Source organism: Emys orbicularis, chromosome 2 (assembly GCF_028017835.1).
Source record: "Emys orbicularis isolate rEmyOrb1 chromosome 2, rEmyOrb1.hap1, whole genome shotgun sequence".
Classification (NCBI taxonomy): domain Eukaryota; kingdom Metazoa; phylum Chordata; order Testudines; family Emydidae; genus Emys; species Emys orbicularis.
Genome location: NC_088684.1, coordinates 135,817,504 through 135,836,219, shown reverse-complemented (window position 1 = coordinate 135,836,219; position 18,716 = coordinate 135,817,504). Strand labels below are relative to the sequence as shown.

At 46.5% G+C, this 18,716-nt stretch overlaps 1 protein-coding gene across 1 annotated transcript in view; it reads left to right on the top strand.

Moving 5' to 3' along the window:
- Positions 1 to 18,716, top strand: part of BIN3 (bridging integrator 3) — a 55,317-nt gene that overhangs the window by 33,727 nt on the left and 2,874 nt on the right. Inside the window, exons 7-8 of the mRNA XM_065397763.1 lie at positions 13,968 to 14,109; positions 16,811 to 16,945. Coding sequence (XP_065253835.1) covers positions 13,968 to 14,109; positions 16,811 to 16,945 — 277 coding nt within the window. The remainder of the gene's footprint in view (positions 1 to 13,967; positions 14,110 to 16,810; positions 16,946 to 18,716) is intronic.

Sequence of the window (18,716 nt, the reverse complement as noted above, 5' to 3'; positions counted from 1 at the left end):
CTCTGGTGATTTGTTTCTGTCTCCTTACATTTCCCCCGTATTTGGATGTGACATTTTTCATTTCCTGCCCTTGTCAGTTGAGCACTGTTGCAGTGCGTTCTAAAACGGCTCCAGTTTCGTGACTGTGGTGGCTGCATTTCAATGGTGACCAAGAATGACTCGTCTCCTCTCCCTATCTCTAAGTATGCACGAGTGCAGGTATGTGCATATATAATTCCTACAGTCGATACAATTTGTAAAGAGTCAGGGGCGTCCATTTGGATAATAATGAGATGCACTATGGAAATGCAGACTTGCGTCCTCTTCTTGGCCTGCTTGCCAAGAACTCCAGTAACGTTTCTGGGATAAAACTAAAGATTAATTAAAGCTGCCTGGAGGATCCTCTTCTCGTTTCAGTTCAGTATTGTTTCCCCTGGTAGAGCCCATTCTCCCCGGCCTCTCCCAAACTCGCTTTGACCTAGAAACAGGCTTTGATTCAACAGCTGTGCTTTATTACTGCTTCACTGGTGGTCTTCTATAGTTTATTAGCCAAAGACACAGATAAGTAGAAAGCAGGCATTATATTAATGGTAATATATTGTAATCAGAGGCACATGTGTCATAAAATCTCCATTCTGTAGTCCAGCGATATGAGGTTTCTATCAGCCACATTAAGAGTAACCATCTCAAGGGGTGGTTCTATCATCCAGATCTCCCTGCTTATGGCAGAGTTAGGATCAGGGCCGACGAGAGTGGGGGGAAGCCGGTACAAATTACCGAGGCCCGGCGGTCCGGAAAGGGGCCCGGGGCCCGGCTTCCCCAGCTTCCCCCCCTCTCATCGGCCCTGTATAGCCAGTCCGCCCTTGCTGGGGGGCCCGAAAAATTTTTTTCACCGGGGCCCAAACCCGCTCTCAGCGGCCCTGGTTAGGATCATGCAGTCTCTCCCTTTTGCAACTGTAACAAACTCATAGCTGGAAATCACTCATTTAATTTCACGGAGTTAGCAAAGCTCTAGCTAGAATATGACATGGTTTAAGGTGTGGGTTGGGCAAAGAGATCGGGTGGCTGGAGAGGTCAGGCCTTCACTTGGGAGCTGCTTGTGTAAATTCACACCAGATCAGCTCAGTGAAAAAACAGATGCTTTTTACTGCACTCTGTAACTTCCAGTTCTTCAGCCTGGCTGGGCTCCTCTTATCCCTTGGGTGAGGGCTGAAGTGCGTTGGCTGGACTTGGGGTTGGTGATGGACTGTGTGCTTTCATGTTGATATTACATCCTATGTGTCAGTATTTAGGGCAGGAAACAGTTTAAATAAGCCAGGAGGTTTGAAGATTCATTGACTTTAATGCCTTTTGCGTTTGGAGCTGTGGGTTCTGATCGGATATTAATTGCAAGGGGATCTTGATTTAACAGACTGATGATTTGAACCACCCTGTTTGTCAAGCTACCCGAGTGTTACTGATTAATGAGGGCTTCCCTCAGAGCCTAAATTCCCAATCTATCAAACTCGCCCTCATCTTAGCCCAAATATTCCCTATCCCTGACATCTGTCTACTTGTCTGTCTTAGACTGTGGGCTCCTTGGGGCAGCGGCCTTCTCTTTCCTGTGTGTCTGAAAGGCTCCCCTTCTGTTGTAGGTGCAACTGCAAGCAAATAACAATCATAATTGGTGTCACCCAGGTGGTTTGGAGAATCAGGATTCTGCTGTCATAGTGAATGGGTCAGCCGTGTGGTTTGTACCACACCGGTGTGAAGGGATCCAGAGATCCCATACCAGCAGTGGCTATAAACAGCTTCTATTGATATGCAGTTTATTTCCCAGAAGATAGAAAAAGTGTTTTCAAATGGTCAGGAGGGAGCTGCATCCAGCCTTCCTTGGCAGGGGAGAAGGTCACCCAGATACTGAATAGAATGAGGGGATCCTGGGGAACTCTCCTCCAAAACAGTTGCTGGTGCATGCGCTTACTAGTCTTGCATGAGTTATATGATGGCCAGAATCTGAAGGAACTTGGCACAGTCGGCTCTCTGCCCCGAGACTCGAGACCAGCTGCAGTTCAGGACTGAAGTGCTCTTTTTGAATTTGTACTGGTCCCAGGACTGCGGTGAATTGGCAGAGCTGGGGATGAGGGCAGGACTAGAATAATAGAAAAGGCTGCAGATCAGGGTTGGGCTGTGTGGGCCCCTGGGCTGGAATAGCAGGGGGCTGCCAGGTAGGAGGGAGGTGCATTGCCAGAGCTGTGTAGGGAGGGTTCAGAACTAGCATATTAGGGAGTAATGCAGGCCAAGACTAAGGTGCTTTGGCAAAGGTGGTGCAGGTGATGCTACCTCCATGTGTGGCCAGTTTGTGCTTGGTCTTAATGTCAGGAGAACTCAAATTCCCATAAGTAGAATGCCTCCCACCGCAGACTGATGTATAAACTAAATTACATCAGCATGCAAGTGAGTCCCCTGGCCAGTTTCCACGAGGGCTGAAAAACCAGGAGTGAGTGTCTAAAATCCCTGCTGCCTATCCTTAGCACAGGGGTCCACCGTCTGGAGGAATAGCTCCATCAGAGCAGAGCCCTTGCCTCTCCTGATCAGCTGGCCAGAGTCCCCCAAAATATCAGTTGCACTGCTTAGTCTCTGTCTCCTCAGCTTGCTTGCACACATGCTGTGTGATCTCCTTTTTTCCCTGTAACCACATAAAACCCTGCCGTTAGTGTACAGCCTCAATCTGCACTTCCTACTCTGACAGTGAAAGCAGATAACCAGCCGTAAGGGTCCCCTGGGGGCGCTGGGGACCGGAAACAGGAAAAGCCGCTTTCATGTCCTTACAGGCCTCTAATGAGGATTTCATACACAAAGCAAGCCACATGGCTGCCTCGCCCCCCTGTGCATCCTCCCTCATCTCGGGGCTCTTAGCCTTAATCCTCAGCTCTCTCCAGTTTGAACTGTCGTCTTATTTTTCGGTTGCTTTTTGCTGTAGTCGGAAGGGATGGTTTTAATTTCCCATTCCTGGTGGGTGGATGGGCCCGCAACGGACGTGTGGGCATGGATTGCGGAATGGCAGGCATTCCTGAACATAGCCCAAGTGCTTTGGCCTAGCTCTGAGCCATCCCTCCCTCGGCCTTTAAACTTCCTCCCCATTTCTTTCTTACTCCCAGGTTTTTCCTTCTCCTTTTCATGCTTAGTTACTGTTTTCTCTCCTCTTGATTCCTGTCCTTCCTTTCCCTTATAACCTTCTTTTCCTCCTCATTCCCCTTTCCTTTCCCCGACGCCTTCAGATTGCCCATTGAGGATCAGGCTCGTTCTTTTTTATTGTAGGCCATCAGCATGCTCGACGCTGTGCAAACATAAAAACACCCTACCGGGTTCTGATCTCAGCTATCACTGGTGTCAATCCTCGATCTCTCCACTGACCTCCGTGGGGTGACTCTGGATTTACACTGAGAGCAGAATTGGGCCCCCTCTTCCCAGATCTCTTACAATCTGGATCAGACTCAGACAGTAGCATTGAGATACACATGCTATGCAGCTTGAGGATGCAGTGTCAGAGCGCTGCAGATCACTCGGAAGGTTCATCACTGAAATGCTTTTCAGGAGGGACTGTGTTTTAAGGAGGGATTTGGATAAAGAGAAGGCGGTCGTTTGCTGTAGAAGATAATGACAATACTTAGCACTTACACAGCACTTTGCATTTTCAAAGCACTGAACCAGTGTTAATCCGCACAACCTGCCTGTGAGAGGAGAAATAGGCAGAGAAGAGATGTGACTTGCCAGAGGCCACTCAGCAAGCCAGTGGAAGAGCTAGGAATAGAACCAAGGCGTCCTGTTTTCCCCTGTCTCATGCTTCGTCCACTAGCCTGTACTGTCGCCAAGAAGGTATAAGGATTGGCATGGACATGGGAAGGGGAGACAGAGAAAGAGGAGGCATTTAGGAGGGAGAAGGCAGATTGCTAGCTGGCCTTGGTGCTGATGATCATCTGAATGGTTATAACATGCTGAGAGATTGACAGAGGGAACAGACTTGGGCCCTCTCTGCTACTCGTCTGCTGTCTTGAGCGTCGAGACAACCGCTTGCTTCTTCCCGTGTGTCCTGTGAACATCCCTTTCCCCGTTGCAGCGGATCCGCTCGGCACACACAATTCCTTCCAGCCATCAAGACACCGCCCAACTGATGTGCACCTGTACGCATGCAGGCCAGCACAGTCTCCTCCCCTCCTATTAGCGCTGTAACTCCAGGCGTGCAGAGCCCTGGTGCTAACGGATCTCTGCCGCAGTCACCATGTCACAACCAGAGAGGGAGAGAAGTCTACAATTTTCAAGTAACAGACTTGTCAGTTAGGTTGACTTGCTAATGAATCCGGCAGTGGTGGGAATTCTGATGGTGCTTTTATCTTCCGTGGTAGTGTCTCTCAATCCCCATCCTTTAATTATGGGAAGCTGAAGGAAGGCTACAGCATAGAAATGAAGTGGCAACATTATTTATAATTCAGAGAATCTTCTAAAGTCTGGATTTTTTTTTTTCTGAGGCTAAAATGTCATCCTAAAAGGAGTTTCATTGGTACGTTTTTCCCCAGTGGTGGGGCGACTATTATTTGTATTTTCTTTTCGTTATCCCTATGTATCTACCCTCACCTGTTTTTTTAGGAATCCCCCACAACCACATTTCCTAAGAGGTGTCAGAAAGCAATGGCAGCTTACTCTATAAGCAGGAATCTGCAGCCCTGGGAAGCAGGGGTGAGCTAGGGACTTGTCTAAAATCTCAGCTCAGTCTCCCCTCTGCTGCCTGTTTTCAGCAACGTACCCACCAAAGTGAGACCCACTTAGTCGGCTTCGTTATTTCACCAAGTATTTTTAAAAAATGGATCGTGCTAGAATCCTTGGGTTTTTTTAAGTGTTTATGGCTGTCAAAACATCTTTCCCCTGTACAGCAGCATGTGTCTGTGGAGGAATAATGGTATTGGATTTATGACTAGTACTGAACACGTCTCCAAGACTTGTCATCTGTAGCTCTTAAAGCACTTTGCAAAGTAGGTATCGTGATTCTCATAGAGGTGGGAAACTGAGGCAGAGAGCGGTTATGTGACTTACTCAAGGCCACACAGTGATTCAGTAGCAAAGCTGGGAACAAAACTCAGGTCTCCTGACTCACTGTCCTGTGCCTTACCCCACTGCAATAACAGGAGCCATATCTTCCATCTGTCCTTCACATCTATTTACCACCCGGAGCATTTGGCTTGAGAGCCTGCTTCCACATACAGCTCAGTCCAGTAAAGAAGGATTAAAATGAGAGACAATCTTAGTTGGGAAGGAAAATACCTAGCACGTACCATACCTTTCAGTGTAAGTCTAGAAGTCCTGTCGTAATGAGAGAATTTCCATAGGAATGTTCCATCAGGAGCCAGCAGGATCTGATGACAGGAGAACTGTTTCCTCAACCCGATCCAGCCCCAGCCCAGTGAAGGTGTATGTTGCCTTTTTTACCTGATTACCTTTGCAATATAAAATTAAACCATGTGCCTTGCTGCCTACCTGTTAGAATGCACAGAGCAGTAAGAGCTGTTCCTGCGAGGTGCTGAGCAATCACAACTTGCTCATGTCTGTGGGTGCTCAGAACTTCTCAGGATCTGACCTGAAATGAGAGAACTCCTAGACAATGCTGCCGCATCCCAGGATATCCTCGGACGCTACGGCAAACTTCCAAAAACTATCATTCCTGTTAATAGTTTACTGATGATTATTACTGCACTATGGAAAAATTCAGCCATCGTGTAAGTGGGTGCAGATCTCATTGATCTCAGTTTGGTTGATAGCCTTTCATAAAACAGCTCTCAGGGTCTGATTTAAGCCCATAACACCTGCCCTGGGAAACTGAAAGTTAATGCTGAAATGTCAGGATTGAGTAAAATATTTTAAACCCCAGGGGCGTGGAGCATCAAACCATGGCATCCCAGCTTTAACCCTGGACATCCTTGATTTTGAGGGCTCATCCCTTTCCATGTTGTTTGAATATAGATTTCTGTTCTTTTGATTCGGGAGTTTGAATCTGCAGTTTGTCATGATTGTCTGGAGCTGGCATAATGCACTGTGATGATGGCAGCTTGCGGAGTCCAATAACCCCCGCACCCCAAAATACAGTATATAATCCATGCACTAAAAGTCCTTATGAGACAGTAGTTGCCGTGCCGACACAGTAACTGCCTCTTCAGTCTCTGTGCTGGAGCTACTTTATTAAATTACTCTGAAGCATGATGCCCCTCCAACAAAATTTCACTTTGTTAAATCCAAGATGGGTTGAATACTAGGAGCACAAAAAGTCAAGCCACCTTGTTTTAAAAACAGATCTACCTTCATTGTCGCAGGTCCTCGTCTGAGATCTTGCATGCCACATTTCAGAGCCGAATGAGTATTTTCTGCTTTAGTGGGTTCATGTGATGTGAATGGTTACATGCTAATTAGTTGATGTCCTGTGCGGTGCTTTCAAGGCGTAAAGTGCTATCCTAGAACTAAGCACAATGGGTCGTGGTGGAGAGAGCCCTTGTTAAGCATACATCTTTGAGCATTATCCAAAAAACATGTTGAGGAGCCTATTGAAAGGGTAATATGTAATGCTGTCATAACTCTGTACATTTGCAAAGGACATTTCTGACATGAATCCTCCAAACTCCACCCAGGGAGGTGGATAGGAGTCATGCCAACGTTACAGGTGAGGAAACTAAGGCACAGATATTCTTATAGGTGGTAGCAATATTTATATGGTGGTAGCAGTCAAAGGCTCCCGATGGGACTGAGGCCCCGTTGTGCCTACAATCTAAAGACCCCAACGCTATGACTATGGTGTAGAATTGGCTCAGCTGTGTTAGTTGCATGGATTATAGTTGAGGATGGAGAAGGAAAGAAAGAGAGGAGGAGCAACAGTCACAACTTGTCACCTGCCTAGCCATGACCAACCGGCTGGGTTTTGCAGGCATCGTGGCAGAGAGGAGTCTTAAGGAAGGATTTGAAGGCTAAGTGAATTGCCTGAGGCCACAGAAAGAGTCAGTGTCAGTGGTGGGCTTAGAACTTGAGAGCGTCTGGACTCCAGCCCTCATGCTCACGCCATTAGACTATGTTGTTTTTCTAGAGAAATGCTGCAAATTGATGGCTGTGCTCTGTAAAGTCCTTCGTCACTGACAAGTGACTGTATTCCATCTCCTGGACATACGTTCCAAGTTCATCCTGTATCCTATTCGTAGAGTGCACATATGTTGGGTGTACGTAAGCAGTGATACCACAGATGAGTGGTTGTGTCAATGCTGTTTTCCTCTTTATGACAATGACTGCCTTAAAAATGGTCAGGGTGTTTAAAAAAAGCCACAAGTGTGTACATGTGAATGTAGCCCTGGGGCCAAATGCTAGACTGACAGCCCTGGAGACAGAAGGCTTCTGTCTAGCCACATACCAAGTACAGCAAAAGGCAGCTGGAGTGTGAGCTTTCCCCACGGCAGTGCTTCAGTGTGAACCTGGGAAGAGGGGAATTCCATCCCCCGGCCCATTCAGTCCTGGAATTTCTGCTGAGACTACCAAGCAGGAAGCAATCAGTGGCAATGTCGGCTTTGCACTGTAGACCCCTGTCTGCTGGCAACATGACTGGGACCCACCAAACTAATAGCACAAAGGCCACCCCCAGCCATGAGAAGGTCACAACTTTCAATAACATCTGGTCTGGTCGGGAGTTGAACTTGTTACTTAGCGCTAAAAGGCTCCATGTTCCGTTACCACCCTTCTGAGCCATCCTGCCGTTGCCTTCTTCAGGATCCTAAAATAAGTTAAATTGTAATATCCCAATAAAAACAGGGGCCACTGTACTGATTGTTTTACTCATTTTCATCTCAAATTCATTTTAAATAGCGACCATTTAATTTGCAGAATTTGCAGTGTGGTGCACCAAAAAGCCACCGAATTCATGGCCATCCTGCCACAGAGTACACGGGGCCTTTAATATGGGTAGGGCATGACAGTTTATACATTCCCTTGACCTGTCTGGTTTTCTCTGTGCAGATCTCTTGTGTTCGTTCAGATTCCTACTTATCCAGCCCTTTTAATACATGTGTTTCTTTACTTATCTACATAGCAGCTAAATATTGAAATATTTCCCCCATGCCCATGAAACGAGGGGCCTCTGTAGCCAGTCCCAGTGGGAGTCACTCTGTTAGCTGATACATTTAAATATAATGGCAAACCCTGCGTGAAACTGACTATAAAAAGCAATCTCGGAGTAGCAGCATCTGATCTGCATGTGACCAGCTGGATGGAAGAATGACCTTGTGCTTGCTGATGACTTTTTCAGGTTGCACAGGGCGATATGAGGTTATTAATGCCCCAGCCCCATCTCCATAATGAGATGAAGGGATGGTGGATGCAAAGAATCAGCCATACAAGGCACAGTTGCTTTTGGTGTTTGCAGGACAGGATAACATAAGGCCCGGGGCTCTGTCCTTATGGGTGGTCTCTGTAGGCTGTTGTTCTGATTAGAGGTTATCTTGATGGTACAGCATGTTGGGGGTGACATTGTGGGCGCTTGTGAACACTGGACCAGCAGCTTTGCCGTGACTGTGGTTTGTGATAGTCTGTGTCACCCCGTGGACTCTTGGGCAGAGTGGGAAGAGTAATCAGGTGGGCACATAGTTAGGCATGAAAGACGCAGTGCCTCCCCTGCACTAACCCACTGTGCATCTATGTCTATTTTTGAGTTCTACCTAGCGATCGGGATCATGGTAACACCAGCTGGTGTTTCGCCATCTGAGCCAGGAATATTAAACACTAATGGTCCTTGTATCCCGTTCCCCAACTCTTCTGGGCTTTGTCTTTTTAGACTGTAAGTGCTTCAGAGCAAGCCCTTTGTCTCCCTACGTGTTTGCTCAGCACGTAGCACATATTGAGTGCAGCCCCAGTATAAATAAATAATATTAAACATGCACAGAGCTAAGTGGTCGGTGCTGCAAAGCAAGCCTGGCTTCTGTTTCCAAGGCTAAATCCTTCGACATAGTACATGTATCTAAATATATCAAACGCAATTAAATTCATAAATTGGGATTTTTCTTTTTGCTCATTTACCCCTTGCTGATCATAGGTGGGTATAAAATCCGCTCACCTATACTAGCCTGTAAGAAAGACATAACAGAAGGACAAATGTTGCAGTACTATTGAAACTGTTTTCATGAAGGATTTGTTGGTTTTAGCCTGTAAAACTGACCATATAGTTCAGGGGTCGGCAACCTTTCAGAAGTGGTGTGCCGAGTCTTCATTTATTCACTGTAATTTAAGGTTTTGCGTGCCAGTAATACATTTTAACATTTTTAGAAGGTCTCTTTCTAGAAGTCTATAATATATAACTAAACTATTGTTGTATGTAAAGTAAATATGGTTTTTAAAATGTTTAAGAAGCTTCATTTAAAATTAAATTAAAATGCAGAGCGCCCCCCTCTCCCCCCCCCCCCGGACCGGTGGCCAGGACCCGGGCAGTGAGAGTGCCACTGAAAATCAGCTCGCATGCCGCCTTTGGCACACGTGCCATAGGTTGCCTACCCCTGATATAGTTTATGAACAGCAAGTTATCCAGTGCACTGTGGAGGTACAGTGGCCAGTTTCATAGGAGCACGTTCTCTGATAGTCAGCCATTTGTGTGCATGATTGAAGTCCACTGAAAGTTAGGATGGAGGGTGGTTTCATTTTTACCACAAAGCTTCATTTCAGTTCTGTAAACTAGCTTAATATGGTCAACTGTGGGTCTTTCCTCCATCTCCTAGTTGGCTGCCTCTTCTGTCACTTTCAGCAATATTCTCTGTTGGTTTCTTACTTAAATGTTCATTAAGACATTTCTTAATTCACAAAACATTGGTGCTAATATGAATATTCCTGTAGCCTGCATAATTGTTGGCTCCTGGCTCCATTGCTGTGGGCAATATGAATTTTGATAGCATGGTGCTACTACTCCTTCAGTCTGGGGCACAGAGCTCCCATCCTGGTTGTGCTGCTGGTAGGACTTACAATGACTAAGGCTATGGCTTAACAGCACATCCGGACAGTCTGTGACAATAGGAGAGGGACGGGGGTGGGGGTGGGGAGACTTCAACTTTCTACCCAGGATGTAGTCACCTTCAGATTGCTTTACAAAACACAGGAGCTTTTGGGGGCCCATCAGCAGTTTTCAATGCTTCAGAATTTGAACCTGTTGGGTATTTTTGTGTGTGTGTCTACATTATAAAAAACCTGTTCTCGTGCTATTGTTTCAGAGCGATTTCATCAAGTTTAGCCTAAAACCGGAGATCTGAATCATTACCCTTATCTTATAGATGGGGAAAGCTGAGACGGGGCAGTTGGGACTTGTCAAAGGGAATGAGTGTTAGAGCCAGGATTACAACAGTGACTCCCAGACTAATAAACCTCACTGCCTCTCTCCAATGGTGAAAGCAGCCAAGGGGACAGATGAAAAGCAAGGGATGTCTCCGAGTGTAGGAGGAGATCTCCTTAACTCTGTTGACAGCTGACCCAAAGGCGGCTGATATTAAATTAAATGTGGGTTGGCACTGAGGAGCAGAAGTAAGGGAGATTTTTGGGCACAGGCGTAGTTTGGGGAGGGACAGGGGGATGTCCCGTCCCCCCCCCAAAAAAAACCTGCAAGCCTTGGGCAGCCACAAAATTTCTCTTCCCTCCCCCCGCCCTCCCTATGCGCAGCCACATTGGCCTGACTGGAGCTGCCCCCCCAAATATAGAAGTCAAATTACACGTATGGTTTTGGGTAGAGTCAGGGCTATAAGGGGAAGGAGGTGAGGAAGGAGAAAGGTGACAGTGATCAGAAGATGAAGCAACTCAATAAGGCATAGGCACAGCCTGGCGTTGCCAATAATTCGTTTTATTTCCCCTTACTTTGCCTAGATGAGGTAGCAGAAGTGAGCCTTCAGGAGGGATTTAAATTGTGCAAGTGACATGGCTTGGCCAACAGACTCAGGGAGGGGGTGCCAAATATAAGGGGCAGCATGGAAGAAGGTGAGGAATCAGCTGTGGGAGGAGGATCCCGAGATTGGCATCACTGGTAAAATCGGGGAGGTTGGGAGGGAATATGAAAGGAGATAAAGTTCAAGTCGTAGGCAGGGGCTGTCTGAGCTAAAACCTTAAGGGCAAGATGTGTGAATTTGCTCTTCAGTACAATGTTGATCCAGCCAAGTGCCTCATACAGAGGACGTGTCATGGTGAAGCCATGGGCTAGAAATGGTTGTGGCAGTAGCATTTTAGATGGACTATAGAGGAGTCAGGTTCACAAAATGCTTAGAATTCGATCTATTATATGTGAGAAGTAAACCCGGTACTAAATTTCCGCAGAACAAATGTGATAATGATAAGAGAGATGGTGCACAGTGTTAGCTGAAACTCAGTGTTAAAGAGACACTGATAAGGGAAATTCAGAGTTAAAAATTCCCTTGCCTTATATTAATACTGTAGATTATTAATCCTGAAAAATGTTCACAGTCTCATTTACTTCCTGTCACTGCTATTTCCTTATGTTTTGCAACTCACTTGGTCAGGACAGTGAAACTAGACCCGATTAATTTCACAGCAAGTCACCGTCCCTTTTTAATTCTCAGACACTAGCACAAGTTTGTTGTCATTGGGTTCACAACTAGGCAGGACAATATTTAAAGAGCCACCATCCACTTAAAACTTTCACCCTCTGTCTGAACGTTGTTGTTTGAAGCTGGTGTTGTTGCAAATAACACCTTGGGTGATTAGAAATTAATAAGATGAGTGGGGGAACAGTATTTTTCTCTCCTCTGTCAGTTTGTGTGCTTTATGTGTTTAACAGCACTTTGTGTAGGGTCAGTTTCTTTATTCCCCCCTTGTGTAGACAGCCAGCTTCCCACGTTGTTGTGTGGCTCTGTAACACAGCAGTAGCAGGAGAGAAAAAACATTTTAAAAAATAGGAAAATATGACTGTAAAATCACCAGTCTCCGAAGGAGGGCTGGGAGACAAATGTGGGGCCTCTTAACTACTTCTAACGAGGTGTGTGAAATTGACTAGATTTTAAGTAGTTGATGTATGTTTAAATTAAAAAACAAAAAAACAAAAAAAACACTTTGACATGGGAACATAAGACGGGAAAGGGCCTTCTTGGATCCACTCCCTTGTTGTTGCAGGCCACTGCCTAATTTATATTAACAAAATAATGATCGTACTACTAACTTTCCCTTTTAGTAGCACCGTCCATCAGCTGGGACTCCAGGCATTTTACAAACATTAGTTAGTTCAGTCTCACACATTTCTATTTGGACTAGGTTTTGTTTCACTCCTTGTTTTGATTAACAGATTCTAAATTCTGGATCTAAACTAAGTTGACCGTGTCCCTCTCGGAAAGGGAAAGCAGGGCAGTCCCTTTGTAATTAAAGAGTAAGATCAGCCCAGTAAAAGGAGTGGTGTGTCTTTAAATCCACACAGTGCAGGGTTCATGTTAGCAAAAGGACTCAGAGGACAGAGAGATGAGGGGGTGTTGGGAGTGTGGATTGCATCACACTCACTCTAGTGGGAAATGCCACAAAAGCTGCCGGGAATATCTTTTTCATAACCAATGTTTTGGTGAGTATTGAGCACCTAGACAAACCCCCATTGTTTTTCCATGCTCTGTGCAGGAAGTAGGATAGGTGTGAGCAAATTATTGTTCACATTAGGAAGTAGCAAAATGGAGCTCTTCCACATGCACAAAAGAGGGGATCAGGGTTTCTTTTTGTTTCATCAATTGCAGCCTAATCCTGCAAGATGTTTCACTCCTGTGGAATCATTGGAGATTCTCAGCACCTCACAGGATTGTGGCCTGGGTGCTAGCCAGCACAAGTCAGGGGAGAGAAAATTTCTGAATTCCCTGTGATTTCTTTCCTGTTCCTCTTTTTGTCTTGGCAACCCTCCTCCTCCTCGGTCATGAACTAGTGCTTGTGTCCCAGGAAGACTGGCTAATGATCCCATGTCCTGGTTTAAGAGCAACATGTGGCTCATATAATCTTTCAAAGCAGTGAAGAAACTGCAAGGCAGTGCCAGGGCCACTGGGATCCCTCAGGACTTGCTCCCTTGTGGCCCCAGGCCTTTGTTCATGCTTTTCTCTTCCCTCAGGGAAATGCTGAGGGCTGTCTCTGTCTCCCTTAGTATTAGGGATCTCCCTTCTTGGGCTGTGTTAATAGCAGTCACTTGGCTAAGGAGAGCCCAGTTTCCAGTCGACGAGAGAAGGGACAGCTACGTGTTGCTGAACCATTCTGCTCATTGCTGGGCCAGGAGCTCTTATCTTTCTCCTTCCCCTGTCTCTTTCATAGCGTCATAGACATTCGTTTGTACCCAGCCCAGCGGCCAGTGCAAAAACGTTCCATACTGGCATTTTTCCCTGTCTAATTTTAAATATCCTGAGCTCTGGAGCTTCCACCCCATTCCTTGGGAGGCTATGCCAGATCTTGTAGCTTTCACTGTTAAGAAATGTTTACTGATGTTCAGCCTACATTTCCAGTTGTCCAATACCGTTCCCTTCCTTCTAGTCAGACCCCCTTGCAACTCCCCATAGAATTCCTCTCCCTACTTAATGTTGGCATCTTACAGATGTTTGCAGGCCGTTAACTTGAAATACATTTTAGACACTAAAGCCATAGGACCCACGATGCATCTGCTGGAAGCTCCAAGAGGATCAATATGGTCTGTAGGGTAACCTCGTGTCTTGTGTGGAAAGACTTGTGCAGATTATGGACCTGATCCGATTCCTATTAAAGTAATTGGGGGTTGGATCGGGCCATAAGGGCACTCACCCCGCCCCTGCCTCTGCCCTACCAGTAATCTAAGGACAGGTGCTAACGCCCACTCCTAGTGTCATAGAGAATTCTGCCTGAGCACCTTGAATTAACAGGCTTTTAGCTGGGAGTTTGGCCAAGCAGATATGTCTCTAAGATGAGTCCAGCCAGGCCACAGCATCCACGGGGTTTTATTCTTTGAACCCCTGCAGATTCAGCAGCGTGTTCCCCAGCCTGAACATGGCAGTGAAGAGACGTGAGCAGACTCTGCAAGACTACAAGCGGCTGCAGTCCAAGGTGGAAAAATATGAAGAGAAGGAGAAGACCGGCCCCATCCTTGCCAAGCTACACCAGGTACAGAGCTGGGAGACAGGTGCTTACTGCTGGGGTTGAAAAGCTCTGGAGAGAATGTTAGGGCACCCCCTGTGTGCAGGGTGACACACTACAATTTCCCTTACGTATGTTTCATCCTGACATGCCAAGTATTGTTGAAAGGTGTAAGCGCCGAGTTATTTAGCACAGTAACTGGGAATAGTGTGATGAAATTAAGACAGAGAAAATCTAGGCATCGAAGATCTATTAAGCTATGGAATAGACTCACAAGGGAAATGATCGGAACACCATTGCTTGGGACATTTAAAACTAGACAGGGGAAATCCCTTGTAAATGTACACTTGGGTACAACCCTGCCTCAGCAGGGAAATGGACTGAATGATCTTTTGTCTTTCCTAAGTTCTGTATCTAAATTCCCTAAAGTGTAGGCTAATTTATTCAGGGTTTCGGGGCAATGTGCCATTATTTTTTTAATATTAAATTGACATGCGCAACGCTTGGTAAATCCAGGTAAATTAAGAGCACTCAGTCTGAGACCAAACAGAACGTCCTTTCCAAACTAAAGCCCACAAGAACTGGAGATAACTGTAAGAGCACATTAGGAGACAGCATTCCCCTGAACTTCAGAATTTGACTAAAGAGCTATAAAAAAAAATCATAAAATTCTACACATTTGCCACCTGATACAAAGCTTAGTCTCACAAAATTGCAATAACTGGTTAACATGAAACCTCACCAAATTCTTATGTCTTTCTGAAATTCGAGCAAAGTTGTTGGGTTTTGGGTTTTGTTTTTACTAAATCTTCACCGGCATTCCCAGCAAAATCTGTCATTTCTACAAAACATTCGCTTGAAACCTCTAAGGAATAGTCGCCTTCATCAGAGTGAAAGAACACACCGTTTTGATCACTTTCCCCTCCAAATTAAGTATTGTGTTAAAGAACAGCCCTATCAGCATTAACAAAAGAGAATTCAGACTTCATAGTAAGCAGCTTATACTGCTCAGCCTCAGTGACTAAAGCTATGGCTGGAAAAATGGGAGTTCTTTTGTCCTGCTGATTAAGTCGGTTTTATTTTTTTCCTAATGAACTTCTGGTATGATCTAATTTTTTTCCCCATGAAAATCTGAAATAAATAATCAAAAGTCTGAGCTTGGACACCTGGGATAGCCAGAGCTGCTCTTGGAGAGGACCTAAAGCCAGGCTATTCAAGAGAGATCCAGATATTTGGTAGGGAGTTAGCGTAGTCTCATAAGGTATTTCCATCTGGCCTAAAATATACATTGGGCCTTTTAGAGCTGTTTACCCAAGCCCTCAATTTTTGGATGCAGGAAGCTTCCTGAATTAACCCTCCTTTCCCATGAGTTGGAACACTCTCAGCCTCAGTTTGAGTAGCTGGATTGGTGTCAGACAATGCATTTGCCCCTTTTGAGCCTGGTGTCATTTTAAGACCTTACTAGCCGGAAGTTATGCCTGCTCCATATCTCTAGCGTGCTTTCCCAACAAAGGCCCGGAACCTGTCTTAACACCAATCTGTCCATAGGATTAGACACCGCCAGAGCAGGGCCAGCATGTGGAATCTCACTGCTAGCCCACACCCCCTCCCTTTGGAATTGCACCAGGATTAAGTGGCAGACTTGAACTTGTCTAATGTTTCAGCACCCACCCCCTCCTGCCCTTTTCCACACCTTCTGAAAGACATTTCCCTTTCTCCCCACGCTTCTGTTTAAAGATCACCAATAGGACTCTCCAAACTGAAGGTCACAGGCAAAGTGCAAAGACAGAAGAGTCTCCCCTGGGGTTGACCCAGCAAATTGTCCGAGGGCATAAGGTTAGGGGAGCAAACCCTGAGGGCAGACAGAAAACCATCAGAGTCTCGGCATCAGCCCAGCGGCGCTAGCAGGTCTGAGAGCCAAGCCTTAGCTCAGCTTGGAGTCTCCCCTACTCACCTTTATTTCCAGCAGCATAGCAAAGTTGCTTTGCTGGCCAAGTCACGCCCCCTCTCTGAATATGGGGTCATAGCACCGGCATGGGCCCCTAGTATGGCGTGGGCTGTAGGGTCCTTCAGAACTTTTCACAGTTATCCCAGCGAGAGAGAAATCTGCCAATGTCCTAGTGAGACACCACCTGACCACAGGGCTGCAGCCAACAGATAAACTATGGTGCTTGCTAACATTGTCCTAGAGCTGCTAGTTAGAGGATCTTGTGTCACATTCCGGGTTTGCTCTGTAGAGCTCTGTTTGGTTTCAGACCACAGGCTTTTTTGAGGGCCCTGGTGTATAGCCTTCATTTCTCTTTGAGAGGCAGGAGAAGGAACGATTTTATTATGCCTCCCAGCAGGTCATCTGTACCTTGCTGCTCATAGAAAAGCAACTTTGATGCATATTTATAGTACCACATAGAGGAGACTGGCTAAGGAAAGCTCTTAATGTTTGGTGCCCACTCACTGAGTCGAGTTGTGCATGTGGCAGATACAAGGAGCTTGCCACTGAGGTGTTAAAGTCCTTACTGCCTTTCAGTGACCTTTATGGGAGAGATTCAGTCATCCCCCAAACCCACAGGTTGGTCCTCAGAATGTTCCCTTATCGAAATCGCTAGATGTTCTTGGGCCCTAGTGTGAAAAACCACTGTCCTAAGCCAGCTTCCTGGAAGTTCATACATCGGTTTGTTTTGGAAAGGGGGATTTTTAAGGCAGCTGAGCAACCCCCTCTCTCATTCCCCAGGCCCGTGAGGAGCTGAGGCCGGTGAAGGAGGACTTCGAAGCCAAAAACAAGCAGCTTTTGGAGGAGATGCCCAAGTTCTACAGCAGCCGCATCGACTACTTCGAGCCCAGCTTTGAATCATTGATCCGTGCTCAGGTGAGACCCATAGTGAAACCTCCCCCTGCCCTGGCTGCCCTCATGTCAATGTCCATGAGCTTGTGCGCCTGCTCTGGAGCACAGACTCTTTCAGATGCTATTTAGGTGAACGGTTGATCTCACCAGCATATGAGTCCCTGAGACTAACGCACCATCTAGTTGAATAGATATTGATCCCATCGACTTCTCTGTCTGCATGCTACATCTCTCCTGGGGTTTGCAATAATCCCTTAAAATGCTGGGATGTATGAACGCGGGGAAAGGAAGTCACAGATGAACAACATCAATCCTGAACTTTGGGGTTATTGTGGAAGCTATAGTTGGGCACAAGGCGGATAGGTTGCCTGACCCTTTACCTGGCAGAAGATCGAGTTGGCTTCTAGTAGAAGCTGGTCTGGTTCTATGGTGATTGAATGCCATGCAGGAAGAATGACATGAAGTGAACTTTGCGCCCCTTCTGTGTCATAAAGTGTTGCCCGGATCTGGTGCTTTGCTTCAGCAGAAGGTCCTGAGCAAAACATTCATGATGTTTATTTAGGGCCCCATCCTCCAGTACCATTCGAGTCAATGAGCAGAGCGCCCCCCCCCCCCCCCAAAAAAAAAAACAAAACAGGTGAGATTGTGAGGCTGGGTGGTTCGTTGATCTGAATACCCTGGCCCTCTGCATTTGGGGTCCTGAGCGGTGATCGTAAAGGATAAGGTATTAAGTCACTGCCTAGTCTCCAGTCCTTGTTTTCTACATAGCTGATGGATGCTGCAGGTCATGACTGATGGGCATCAGTATAACTAGGGGAGGCGTCACAACTGGAATATTATGAAGTGCTGCAGGTCCTGGCTGAAGTGTGCTGAGGAAAAAACCCGAGTAGCTAGTGGCTTTTTACACATCTATCATAATCCTCAAGGGTTTTGTGTTTTCCGCTGCCCAATCTCTCTGTTGGCACAAGTGATAGAGAATGGGAATCTCAGTTTTGGCACCTGTGTAGGGACACGGTGCAGGGCAGGCTGTAATGTAGATTAGTTTTGGGGGGCTGGAATGTCATAACTCAAATCCTACCCCTTCCCCAGGGGATTCGTGTGATCAGTGTCCAAAAGAGTTTGATTCAGGGACTTGTTCATGTGAGCCTCTCTGGACAAGGTCCTTTCCCCCCCACCTCCCTTATGAGGAAGGGCTGTAAACTTTTGGGGTCCTCCTCTTGTGGAGAGAGGGAATGAGGAAGGTGAGAAGCATCCTAGGTTTCCTCTGTGCAGAAGCTTTTCCCCATGGAGCTGGCCAGCCTGATGGGGCAGAGCAAACCTCTTTCCTTTCTGAGCAGGCGTACAAGTTCACAAGGTGTGACTCCAGATAGGAGAGACAAGCGTGGCTGATTGGCAGGATGAACGCACACCAGGCATCAGTCGGGGTGATGAGTAAGGTGGTGTAACTTAGACTGCCGTGTTCACACTCCCCTAGACCTAGCTACGCCCACTTACCAGTGCTTTGGGAAAGCGAAATTGGTGTAACTTACACAGATCTGGAGGAAGGTGTGAGTTAAATGCGGGGAAGGCCTGCCGTAAGGTACACCTTCCCACTCTCTCCTGTTGGTTGCGTTTGCTGCCAGTCTTCTCTCTGCCATCGATTTTAAGGCCATACGGTAGACTCAGTGGGCCAGAGACGGTTAAGGGGACTGGAAGAAGGTGTAAATAACACCAGTTCAGAATCACCTCTCCTTACTCCTCTTGTGCTGTGTGCCAGTTGGCTGCTGCCCTCTGCTCTTAAGGTGACTGCATTTGC